The 12,490-nt window shown below is 36.0% G+C and overlaps 1 protein-coding gene across 2 annotated transcripts in view; it reads right to left on the reverse strand.

Moving 5' to 3' along the window:
* Window positions 1-1,711: 1,711 nt before the first annotated feature.
* The window catches only part of LOC111508731 (uncharacterized), a 483,369-nt gene continuing 472,590 nt past the window's right edge, over window positions 1,712-12,490 (reverse strand). For both annotated transcript variants that reach the window (XM_074176068.1, XM_074176069.1), the window contains 3 exons: window positions 10,611-10,821; window positions 5,602-5,827; window positions 1,712-2,964 (listed from right to left, as the gene is read on the reverse strand). In XM_074176068.1, coding sequence (XP_074032169.1) covers window positions 1,843-2,964; window positions 5,602-5,827; window positions 10,611-10,821 — 1,559 coding nt within the window. In that variant the 3' untranslated portion in view covers window positions 1,712-1,842. The remainder of the gene's footprint in view (window positions 2,965-5,601; window positions 5,828-10,610; window positions 10,822-12,490) is intronic.

Consider the following 12,490-nt stretch of genomic DNA (forward strand, 5'->3'; position numbering starts at 1 on the left):
TTTCGAAGTAAAAGTAATTTTGTTTGGTACCAAACAGTGTTACATTGAAAATTGAGAATTGAAAACTGGCTCAAAGAAAGCCGTGCCGAAGGGTAAAGATAGGGGAGCTGATGAAATAAGTTCATGTGTCCTTATTTCATAGAAAAAAAACTGCGCACTTCTGATAATGAGGCTGGACTTGACTCCGTTTTCTTTTCTGATGATTGTTGTGGACAACAAAAAAATAGATTTTTAGGGCTGAGTCTGCATAGGGCTGAGTCTGCCAGTCCGATGTTGTTCATGTGTTTGTTGAGTCTACAGTGTCCCGTCAATAGCCCGACCAGAACTCTAGTTGATCGCCCATTCAGACTTAGTAGGTACTCCGGGAATTTTGGCGATGGCTCTCCAATGAACTCTTTGGCCTGTCTCATACCCGGCGCCTCATTCCACGATTTTTGAGATTGTTTTTTCTTCCAGTTGCTGTTACGAATTTTTCACAGCGCTTTTGCTGTACCACAAAAGGGTTCTAGGCCAATGGGGGAGCATCGTGCTCCTTCTCGTGCTAGTGAATCAGCCTCTTCGTTGCCCTTGTATGCTGTGTAGCCTGGTACCCAGGCTAATGACGGTCTGTTTAGACTACCTAGTTCTTGTAGCTTTTCTAGGCAGTTCCAGACCAGTTTGGAATTGACCTGCATGGAGCTAATTACCCTACTAAGTAAATGACTTTGGTTATTTGGATTTTTATTCGCTTAAAACATTGTGTGACGATATAGAAATGACAGGCTTCAAATCCGTCAAGATTACTGAAGTGAACGTTTTTAAGTTGAATCAACAAAATCCTACCACCCTTTATTATGAAACCTCCTTTAAAGAATGAAGAGTTCAAGCCAAAGGAAAAATTAAACAATACCAAATACTTTACGACTGGCTTGCAAAAGTTTACTTCACATTAAAGAGAATGAAAAAAATCTTTTGGACTTATTGAAAAATAATCACATTCCCAGTTTTTACTCAGTATTTCACCTGAAAAATAATCAGATGATATCTTCTAAAGAAGTGTTTTTCTTTTTTCACTACTAACATACACCAATAAAATTGAAGACATTATTGCTACTCACAATAAAATAACATTTAAACTTGTATTTTGTCATGGAGCTGAAAAATAGATGTCTCAGGTTAACTGAATTCTTTAACATCGATTTTCTCAAAACAATGTTTTTTGAGTTGGGACTCTTTTTTAGCGGGGGTGCAGGACAATAAAGGACTGGAATCCCTGAAAATGAATAAACGTGAGCAACCAAGGTAGCTACTGTATTAGCGAAACGCGTCTCGAAATGAGAATGTTTGTGAAAATTGTATATTCATCATCATGGATTATGCATATGTCATCTGTTAGAAAACAACAATGACTTCGACCTAAACTATGACGGACCACATGGTGAAAATCAAAATCAAACTTGATGGATTCTCTGGAAATTAATGAACATAACAACTAAATTTCCAATTGAACGACCAACAAGAAGGGAATCTTTAGAACTACCTCTTTACCATTTAGTGATCTCTAACGATGAAGGTTGATAATTTGTATACATTGCATTCTGAATTAGTGTATAGAATACTAATCCAGTTGGAGAAACTACTGTTGTAGTGGGAATGAAGTTCATATTGTGAAAATTTGTAATCGCTATAATTTTTCAGGTTCATCCGCAAAGTTACAAATAAAATATTTCACTCCTCATGAATAATTTATTTATAAAGTAAATACCTTTATACAGAAAAAGATTACAGACAATATAATAATATTAGTAATATGTATATTGTACTAGATACTATCAATTTTTATTGCTTTCTAAGTAGACTAGTTCAATGCCGTTCCTCCGGAACCGGAGCAATGAGTCTCTGCATGCTGAGATACTCGTTACCGGATCGTGGCCTCAAAGTGCAGCTCGGAGGAGGAACGTCTCCAGAGCTGTGAGAAGACAAAGACAGCGTCTCGAAATAGTCCGACATGTCAGAAGTCCCGCTACTGGTCGACCCGGAAGGACAAACTGGAACCTCCGCCTCTGCACTCGCGGATTTGTTGTTATCGGCCTTGTTGAACTGGAACGTGAGGTCCTTTAGAGGATCAGAGGACTTGGACCTCCTCGGCAAGGTCTGGTTGGCGTAGACCTGGGGTCTACGCGGCAGCTCAAACACCCCAGAGTCGTTGGAGCTAGAGGAATCCCTGTTAGACTTGCAAGGAACCGAGGAGGACCTCCTCACAGCGATAGAGTGAGCGCAGTGACACGGGGAAGTTTCCGGTTCAGGCTCCGGCTCACAGCGACTCGTGGACGAGTCCGCGGAGTTGGACCGCTTCCTCCTGACGTCTAGATTGTCCGCGTTGTCCAGCATTTGTTTCCGTTGGTAGACGTTGGCCTGGAACATGGAAGAACCAGACGGCTTGTTGGATCTGTCCAGCGCTGGACCCAGATTTGGGTTGCTGTTCGATAGTACTTTTCCTAGTCGCTGCTTCACGGCGGGGGACATCGGGATGTACCCCGGATGGGGCTGCGACGGCTTGTTGGAGGGCTCCATCATGAGGTAGTCGTCTTGAGCATGGCCGCACTTGGCGCACAAAGCCTTGGCTTTGTCAGCGATTTCCTTGCTGTTCTCGTAAAGTTGCAGGGTTTGAGCGAATTCCATATTCTCGTAGTTGGTAGTAGTTGCTGTTGCTGAGGCGGTTAGATTCGCGTAGTTGGCACCGATGGACACAGGCTGCTGGCGGTGTGTCTTCTTGGAGTAGTCTACGGTGGCGTATATAGCGTGGATGTCTTCCGTAGCGGACCAGCAGGACATGAGGCGTTGGCAGACGCATGGCCTCTCTGGTTCCGGTTGGCGAACGCGGACCACGCAGCCGCAAGGCTTTTGGATGGTGTCGAATCCGAAGTTTTGGATGCATTCCTTCAACTTCCGTGGAGTGTCGTACAGCTCGTCGATTTTCGGCTCCTGCAATGAAAAATAATTGTTGTATAATGCAAGAATAATTTTTTGATTGTGCTATGTATGCCTAATGAAGCGTGTTTTTTAAATTCATGACTGTAATGAGAACCTATGATGTATATATTGTGTTGAAGAGACGGTGTAGATATTGTATTGAGGGGACAGGAATAGTATTGAATATTACTGGAGTTTTTTCCCAACACCAAATCGTTATTTTTAACACCTCGATCAACAAGTGATCATCTCCAAAGAGAAAGATTAAAACTAGAAACTATTGCGAAGCTAACCCTATTTATGCTATACAGGTAAATCATCTAGGCGTACCACCCATACATACCCATACAGGTATACCAACCTAAATTGATCTTACAATTTTCCCTTACCTATTATTTTACAATATATGTTTATATAAAACAATTTTCAGATATATAAAACTTAATTTCACAATATTGCCTATCCAAATTTATTTTTGCAATGTGTCCTTATGAAGTATTCAGTAAACCCAACAATATTATTTTATTTCAACAAGCTATGTAGTATGCTCTTTGGTATAGGTCCGTCATCGTTATTCATAATATTATTGTGTTTACTTATTTCTACACTCTCATAGGCATCTAATTGCCTGTTGTTATTGACTTGTCCAACTAATCTTAATGAACTGCAGTCTATGGAATGGTTTTGTTGCAAAATATGATGGGCGACTGCTGATTTTTCAGGTCTTCCATATTTTAAGTGTGCTAGGTGTTCCTTATATCTTACTTTAATAGATCTTTTTGTCTGTCCATAATATTTTGCATCGCAGTCCTTACATTCAATATCGTGAATTCCAGACTTTTCCGAATTCTTGACTTTGTCTTTTGGACTTCCCAAAAGGCTGTGTAGTGTATGACTTGTTTTAAAAAAAACTCCAGTAATATTCATTACTACAACAAAGGTTCCAAACAGTGCATCATAAGGAATAGTATACTTCGTTTCAAATCAAATAAATGAAAAAGTTTTGAATGAAAGAGATAGAAATGGTTCATTGTTGTGAACAGTCTTCATTGTTTCAAATATTTTTCACTGTTTTGAATAGCATTCATTGTTTGAAAGTCTTCATTGTTTCAAATAGTATTCATTGTTTCATAAAATAGTCTTCAAAGTTTTCATTGTTTCAAATACTCCATATTTCAAAAAGTCTTCGATGTCATGTCATAGTTTTTTGTTCTCCATAGTTGTTCATTATTTTGAATAGTATTCATTGTTTAGTAGTCTTCACTGTTTTGAATAGTCTCCATTGTTTTAAAAAATTCATTATTTCAAATAGTCTTCTTTATTTTAAAAAGTCTCCATTATTTCAAATAGTCTTTATTGGTTTATATAGTCTTCATTGTTTTAAATAGTCTTTATTGTTTTGAATATTCTTCATTGTTTCAGATGGTTCATGGTTCCTCATTGTTTCAAATAGTCTCCATATTTCGAAAAGTCTTGGCTGTTATGTGAAAGTTTTCATTGTTTTTCATAGTCCTTTATTGTTTCGAATAGTTCTTCATTGTCTCAAATAATTCATTGTTTTGAAGTAGTGTCTATTATTTTTGATAGTCTTCATTGTTTCAGATAGTCTTCATAATTTCAAATGTCAGCCATTGTTTGAGAAATTCTCCATTGTTTTGAATAAACTTCTTTGTTTTCATTCGTCTTTGTTGTTTTCAGTAGTCTTCACTGTTTTGGATAGTCCTCATTGTTTTAAAGAGTATGATTGTTTTAAATAGTCTTTATAGTTTTGAAAAGTTTTCATTGTTTCGAAAAGTCTTTACTGTTCCTAACAGCCTTAAATAGTCTTTGTAATCTTAAATAAAAAAAGGGGACCTTGAACACAAAGTAATAAATTGAAACTGATTCTGAAAGAAGATGATGAACATTTATTGGATTCATATATGGGATAAAATGTTGGATAACATTGAAAAGAAAAGCAGCGTACTGAGCCTTTGGGGTAGTTGTTTTTTCAACAGACTTCATTTTTTCCTAGCTCCTGGACAATTATGAATGACATGGAATCACATGACAAAATAAGTCATCAAGAAACATAAATAGTATCAAAAAATAACACCAGTAAACAGATTCCGTGGAAGTTTCATAAAAGGCACAGTCTGAGAAAAATCTAAAGGTCTGCTTCAGCAAATCAGGTATTGACTGTATAATTTCTGGACTCTGATGATAAGGACATCTGAACTGAACAGAGCTTCATAGTGGTGATTCTTTTTCAGACAATGTGATTGTATATACACTTTGCGAATGACCGGGTAGCAATTACACAGGAAAAAAGCTGACAGACACAAAACTTCAAAAAACTATATACCTGCGAATTGTTGCTTGAAATCGATAACATGTTCAACACAATGAGGAATTTGGATATCTGGAATTTATAGTAGTCGAAAACATTGAAAAAAAAGTAACTTGAAGAAGAACAACAATTGCCCAACTGAACATGGAACGAAGACATATCAAAGACGAAACATATAACAAAGAGAGTGTACAACTCAGTTGTGATAGTTACTCTACGGTTCCGTACTTGACCCCAATTTCCCATACTGTATATACGTCTTTCTGCTAGTATTTTAGAAATGTAAAAAGTACAAACTGATATTTTGTGGGAATACTCACCACGGGATATGGTATTTTAGGAATGTCGTAGTTATCGTAGGACGGCGGAGGCAGTGCAGCAGGTTTCTTTGGTGATGGGGAAGTGGTTCCTGGTTTTGGAGGCCTCGCAGGCGGTTTGGTAACTGCTTGACTCCAGCCACTGCTATCTGAACTACTACTGATTGAATGGCGGTCGCACGCATGCTCCCAACATGGCGTTCCAACTGTTACTGTTGCCGTAGAGGATCTAAAATATAATAGAGAATAGGTTAGAAGAGCAAATTGCAATAAATGAAAAAAATGTATCCAATCAATTTTATTGAGACGCTTTTACTAGCTTCGCCTGTTTGTATGTATGTATGTTTGTCTGTAACTCTCAAGCTCGGGATCTGTATTTGACAGAATTATCGACTTTTTTAATTGATCTATTCGCGGTCAGATGGCGCTGTACGTAACCTCTTTGATATAATTCGAACTCACTTTACATGTATTTCTTCATTTTAAAAAAGAATTTTTTGTATTAACACGCGCACCTGCTGCCTTATTTGCAACCCTTCTTTGTGCGCCTGCTGCCTTCCTTGGGCTTGGTAGCTGATTTTCAGACTCCCTTTCCGGAAAAAAACGGCTGATTGTTATTGTTTTGAGCTTATTTAAAAAATATTTTTAACTTTTCTTCAAAATCGTGTTTTATAGTTATTTAAACTATATTTGTTCAAATACAGTCGTTTGGCTATGTCATTGCAAATAAAACTTATTCTTGTGAAACTTTTGTTCGCTCAAAACTACTATTATCGATGTAAACAAAGGTAGGCTGTCTAAAAACTTCACAGAATTAAAGTATATTGATTTAAATATAGAAGAAGGTTGATTGAGAACACCGTTTTAAATCATCACATTTTTTTTAATTGGATTTCATTAAGTTTGGACAACAGTAAATTTTTTGTTCTGAATATTCATTCAACTAATTTTTTTGCTAGGTTTCCTTCGATTTTGTATACCTTCAAGTATTCAAGTATAAATTTTTATTAGGTGCATGTATGATTGTATCTTTTGAATATTCCATTATTTCTCAAAGTTTTAACATTTCAAATAACTTGTAGAATGAAAAGTTTGATAAATATGATGAGAACAAATACATAAATGTCATTTGGAGCATAAATCTAAAAACAGAGCAAAATCAGATAGTATTACAATAATTATTCAAATAGTGCTTCGACACGAAAAAAAATAAAAAGAGTGAAAGAGATTATGCTGATATACTCTAGAATACATTGTCCGCTTTTAGTTTGAGGAGCTGCCCAAAAACTGTAATAAAACAAGTAAATCTGAGGCACCAGTTAATCTAATAATAACACTGCGATGATCTTCAAATATGACTCCACCTCTGAGGGAAGCACCAAACTCTCACGAAGGTTCTAAAAAGATGAACACTTCAATATAACAGACCACTATTATAATCTTCTTGCAATCATTGCTCACTGTGGTTTTGACGTTGAATCTGGTCATTATTACGCCTTGGAACGAAACGGAATTGTTTAAATTTGACGATAGTCGTGTCACTAAGTGTTCTGGCGATGAATTTAGTGGAGCCTCTGGAGACATTTTGTTTTATGAGAGAGATAACATTTGCAGATCAAGATCTTCAGATGATGTGGTGCTGCACGTTTTTCCGGGTTTTTCGGCAGCTGCAAAAGCAAATGCACCACTGGAATCCATCTAGTCGCCCCGGAGCGCTAATTGATTTGTGTTGTTTCATAATTTGTATTACTTGATGAAAATTGAAGAATTTATTGTATATATAATTTTGTTTATCATAAATCAATAAAAACTTATATCAAACAAAAAACTATGAGATATTTCTTAATTACTGTATTCAGAATTTGCGCTATAATTCAGGTAGTGAAAGCTTAAATAATTTAGCATCAGGTAAGCCATATTATACAAATATAGGTGAAAAGTCCATTCACTACGCTGAGATGAAATTATAAAGTGAACCACTGAATACGTTTGAGAAATATAACAAACTGTAATTTAGAATGAATTGGAGAAAAAAAATTTGTTGTTGTAATTTTTCATAACTTTCTAATTACTTATTAGTGATAGTTCTGTACCCAGTACTTATAGTAAGGCATATTCTCTGTCTGCTACTTTATTCTCACTGTTTGAGTTGCGACTGTTTATTTTACTATTGTTTAGGTTATTAATGTCTATGTTATTATCACTTGTTAATTTTATCTCACAGCTTAAGGATACCATTGACATGGTACAAAAAATGCAGATCTGTTCGTACAGCCTCAGTACTAACTTACAAGGTCTATCAAAATTCTTTGAAAGTCAATATTTACAAGCTTCTCCAAATTTATTAAAAGTTCTCGAACAAAGCTCCTTCGAAATCAGAATCAGGACTTTTTTCTTGGAAAACTGTTTTTACAGTATTCAGGAATATTTGACTACATCAATTATGCCTGATTTAATTTTTTTGTCAGATGAGCAATTGAATAACTTTTTTTGAGATCAATTGCCCTAACACCAAACTGATATTTTTACACTCGACGCGCGTTTCGCTAGACTCTCACATGCATCGAGTAGCCTGGTGTCATGCACATGCTTAATCAGTTTCAGATTGTTTTCACCAATTCTGTGGTCCTTGTCTGAAGCATGTTGGGCGACACTGGATTTTTCTATCCTTTCTTATTTGATGTATGCACAATTCTCCTTGGAGCGGGTTTTGATCGCTCGTCGGCTCTGGCCGATGTATTTGCTGTTGCAGTCTTGACAACTGATTTCGTACCTTTCTGTGTTTTCTAGTCTATCTTTTGGATTACCAAGAAGCTGTTGCAATTTATGAAAAGTTTCATATGCAACTTTCATATTTACTTTATCGAATATCTGTTGAAGCCCTCTCGTGTATTGGGGTTCATATGGGTTTACTATAAACTTGTTATTACTCTCCTCTTTTTGAAACGTTGAAGATTTACGAAGTGCTTCCCTAAACTTGCATTATCTAATTATCTTGTCAACTATATCTGGGTTAAAACCGTTTGCTTCAGCTACATACCGAATCACTCTTTTTTCATTGTCCTACTTATCTTTCTTTAAAGGAAAAGTTATTAACCTGTGTACCAGGCGGCACACAATGGCGGCACAGCGCCGCCATTTTTTGTTGTGGACAATGATTCGAGTCATTGGGAATGTATCTGAAAGTGCCCGTGTCTTTCCTGTAAATATCAAATACTATTTCGTTCTGTTCGTTCCTTATGACCAATACATCTAAAAACGGCAACTTTCGTTCTTCTTCTTTTTCATATGAGGATTTTATACTTTTACACCTGTTGTTTAGTGCTGAAAGGACATTCTCGATTCTGGTTATCCTTGTATCCACTACAGCGAATATGTCATCAACATACCTGATCCAGACCCTGTGGAAGTAACTGAGTTCTTTCCCAGCTTCCGTCTCAAACCTACACATGAATACGTTCGCTATAAATGGAGACAATGGGTTACCCATAGCCGTTCCTTCACACTGTTCATAATATGAGCCATTATATTGAAAACAATTTTGATCCATGCAAAGCTTGGTGAGTTGGATGTATTCTTCAACAGCTCGATTTGCTAAGTTGTTCGATTTCAGAAGATCTCCCCAAACACTCTAGAGCTTGTGATATTGGGACGCTTGGAAATAAGGAACTCACATCGAACGATACCAATAATTCGCCTTCTCCTAATTCAATATCTTTTATTTTCTCTATGAATTCTTGTGAGTTTTTAACACTCGCACCGGTTGGGCCGATCGGGAGATTTTCAAATTCTTTTGACAACCATTTAGCGATATTATACGAAGGCGAATTAATTGCTGAGACTATTGGTCGCATCGATTTTCCAGGTTTGTGTATTTTTGGTAAACAATATATCTTTGGTACTGTGGGATTTGAAAGTTGTAGCCTCCTGTTTAAAATCGGTGTGATCCCATCCCGTTTAGCCCGCTTTTTAATCTTCTGTTTGGAAGAGAATAATTACTAAGAACTTGCAGGTAGTTAATTACCGAGAAATTCCAAATTGGACTTCAGGTATACAACCTCAGGTAACAAATTTCAGTATATAAGGACTAACCAGACTAGACTAGGTATCAATTTTCTTCTCCTGAGGATGCTAACTTTGTTGGCGAAACGCGCGTCGAGTGCAAAAATCAGTTTGGTGTTAGGGCAATTGATCTCGAAAAAAGTTATTCAAGCCACATTAATACAAATATAGGTGAAAAATCCATTCACTACGCTGAAATTGAATTATAAAGTGAACCACTGAATACGTTTGAGAAATATGACAAACTGTACTTTAGAATGAATTGGAGAAATGAAATTTGCTGTTGTAACTTCTGAGAGTTGTCGTTCGTATGGGGGCGGCAGCTGATCAAATAAAAAAACAGATTTTGAACAGATTTTTTTAAACATAATTTTTCCTAATTTTATAATTACTTATTGGTGATAGTTCTGTACCCAAAACTTATAGTAAATCATATTCTTTGTCTGCTACTTTATTCTCACTGTTTAAGTTGCGACTGTTTATTTTATTTTTGTTTAGGTTATCACTGTTTATGTTATTTTCACTTGTTAATTTTATCTCACAGCTTAAGGATACCATTAACATGGTACAAAAAATGCAGATCTGTTCGTACAGCCTCAGTACTAACTTACAAGGATGTATTTGAGTACATCAATTATGCCTGATTAAATTTTTTTGTCAGATGAGCAATTGTAATCTTGAATCTTCATTCGTGTTATCAAATGTATCTAGACGCTCATGCTTATACATAATATTTACTGTGTCAAACAGTAAATATTATGTATATTTTCAAAAAAAATCAGGCAGTAAATATGGTGATGATCAAGCTAAATCAACTTCCAACCAATTGATAATGTCATATTATTGAATTGTTACTGACTTTATTCCTATCTTTCAAGTGGCTTGCAACAAATATCGATGTATCATTCATGTTCAACTCATTTTGCCAAGAACTTATAAATAATTCTCACCTTGACATCGCTCCCAGTTTGCTGATACAGCTCATACAACGTTCTATAGGTGGTGGTCCCCAGCCGTCATTTGATATACTATCACCACAGCCATAATTGCTCTCCATATCAGTGTATGGAGAATTTGCTCTGGAATTCAATGAAGACTCGCTCAGTTCCAGAGAAACACCTCCAGTAGCTCTCATGGGAAGCCTACGTGGACTATCCAGTACTGAAATAATATTGAAATAGTTAATGACAAAAACAAATATAAAACTTGGTGAATTAATAGAGTCTGCTAACAGGGACTTCCAAACTTTGATATTTGCTAACGGCCATCTTGTTGAAGCTATATCCGTCAAAGTATTTGTCATTAATGTATATATTGGTTAAGATAATAAAGAACATATTGTTCTATTCTGTTCTATTCCGTGTTAGGAATCACACGTTAAAAGGTAAGACCTCGTTAGTCCTCAGCTCGCACAAGTTTCACAACTTCTGAGAGTTGTCTTTCGTATGGAGGCGATAATTGATTAGAGAAAAATAGATTTTAAACAGATTTATTGGGGCAGTATTCTATCATTTCTCAAAAGCGTTAGAATGCGTGAACCATGAAACACTATCATTTAAACTTCAGTGCTATGGCTTCAGAGGATTGTCATATAAGTGGCTTCACAGTTATCTAACAGGAATGAAGCAGTTAGTGAAACTCCAAGGAAATACATCGCATATTGAGAATGATTCATCAGGTGTACCACAAGGTTTGGTTCCTGGTCCTATCCTTCTTCTGCTTTATCTGAATGATCTGGTAACCATTGACATTGAAGTTAACACTTTTTGCGGATGACACCACGATCCTTTGGCGTGGGACAGATGAAGATAATCTCAGAGACATCATAACTCTGGATCTCTATAGGGTTAAACAGTGGTGCGATTCAAACTCTTTATGCCTCAACACGAATAAAACAAACATAATTTGCTTCAAACTCAATTTTGACGACTTACTTATAGAAAATCACGCTATAGTTGATGAAAACTCACACAAAATATTTAGGGGTATTTATTACTCAAAATTTGATGAGCATATAACAAACTTATGCAAAAAAATAGCATCTGGCTGGTATGCAGTTTGAGTTGTTTCTGACGAACTCAATCAATTCTCAGCCAGAACTGTGTATTTTTCATTGAGAGAGTCGCACTTGAGATATGGAATTGCCTTTTGGGGCTTCTGTAGTCATCAACTACTGAATTCAGTATTTGTTCTACAAAAAAGGGTTGTCGGATACATATGCAGGGCAAAATCACAAGACCACTGCAAACCACTTTTCATCAATCAGAAAATTCTTACTGTACCTTGTTTGTTTATTTTAGAAACCGTTTGCCTAATTCACAAAAAATACTCCAACTCAACAGCAAATCATGACAGACGTTACCACACGAGAGGGAGTCGGAATTTTCCCTTGCCAATCTCAAAATCAGCAATTACAAAATTTTCTTTGATATATGAGAGCAAGAAAATATACAACCACCTTCCAATGCGCTATAGGGCAATTGTTTTTATTTTTTTATCGTTGTTGTCCTCAATATTAGACTCATTATCATTTGTAACCATTTATGTAAAATAAAATTTTGTTTGGGCAATAGCAAATTTAAAAAAATTCAGAAAATTAGTTAAAGGAGTACTTCTGCAATGATTTATTCATTTATTATCTGTAATGGTTTATATATTGTTTTTCATATTGTTTAAACCCTATAATGATTGTTCACTGTATATCATAATTTTAATATTTTTTTGAAAACTTCAACATTGTTTCACTAGTTTTGTCAATAAAGATTTCTTGGACAATAAAGCATGATTGATTGATTTATTGACTTGTGTCTGACTCTCAATACAGTTCATG

This window comes from Leptinotarsa decemlineata, unplaced genomic scaffold (genome assembly GCF_025532065.1).
Source record: "Leptinotarsa decemlineata unplaced genomic scaffold, Ldec_3_MD MMD2_tig00001393_RagTag_RagTag, whole genome shotgun sequence".
Classification (NCBI taxonomy): domain Eukaryota; kingdom Metazoa; phylum Arthropoda; class Insecta; order Coleoptera; family Chrysomelidae; genus Leptinotarsa; species Leptinotarsa decemlineata.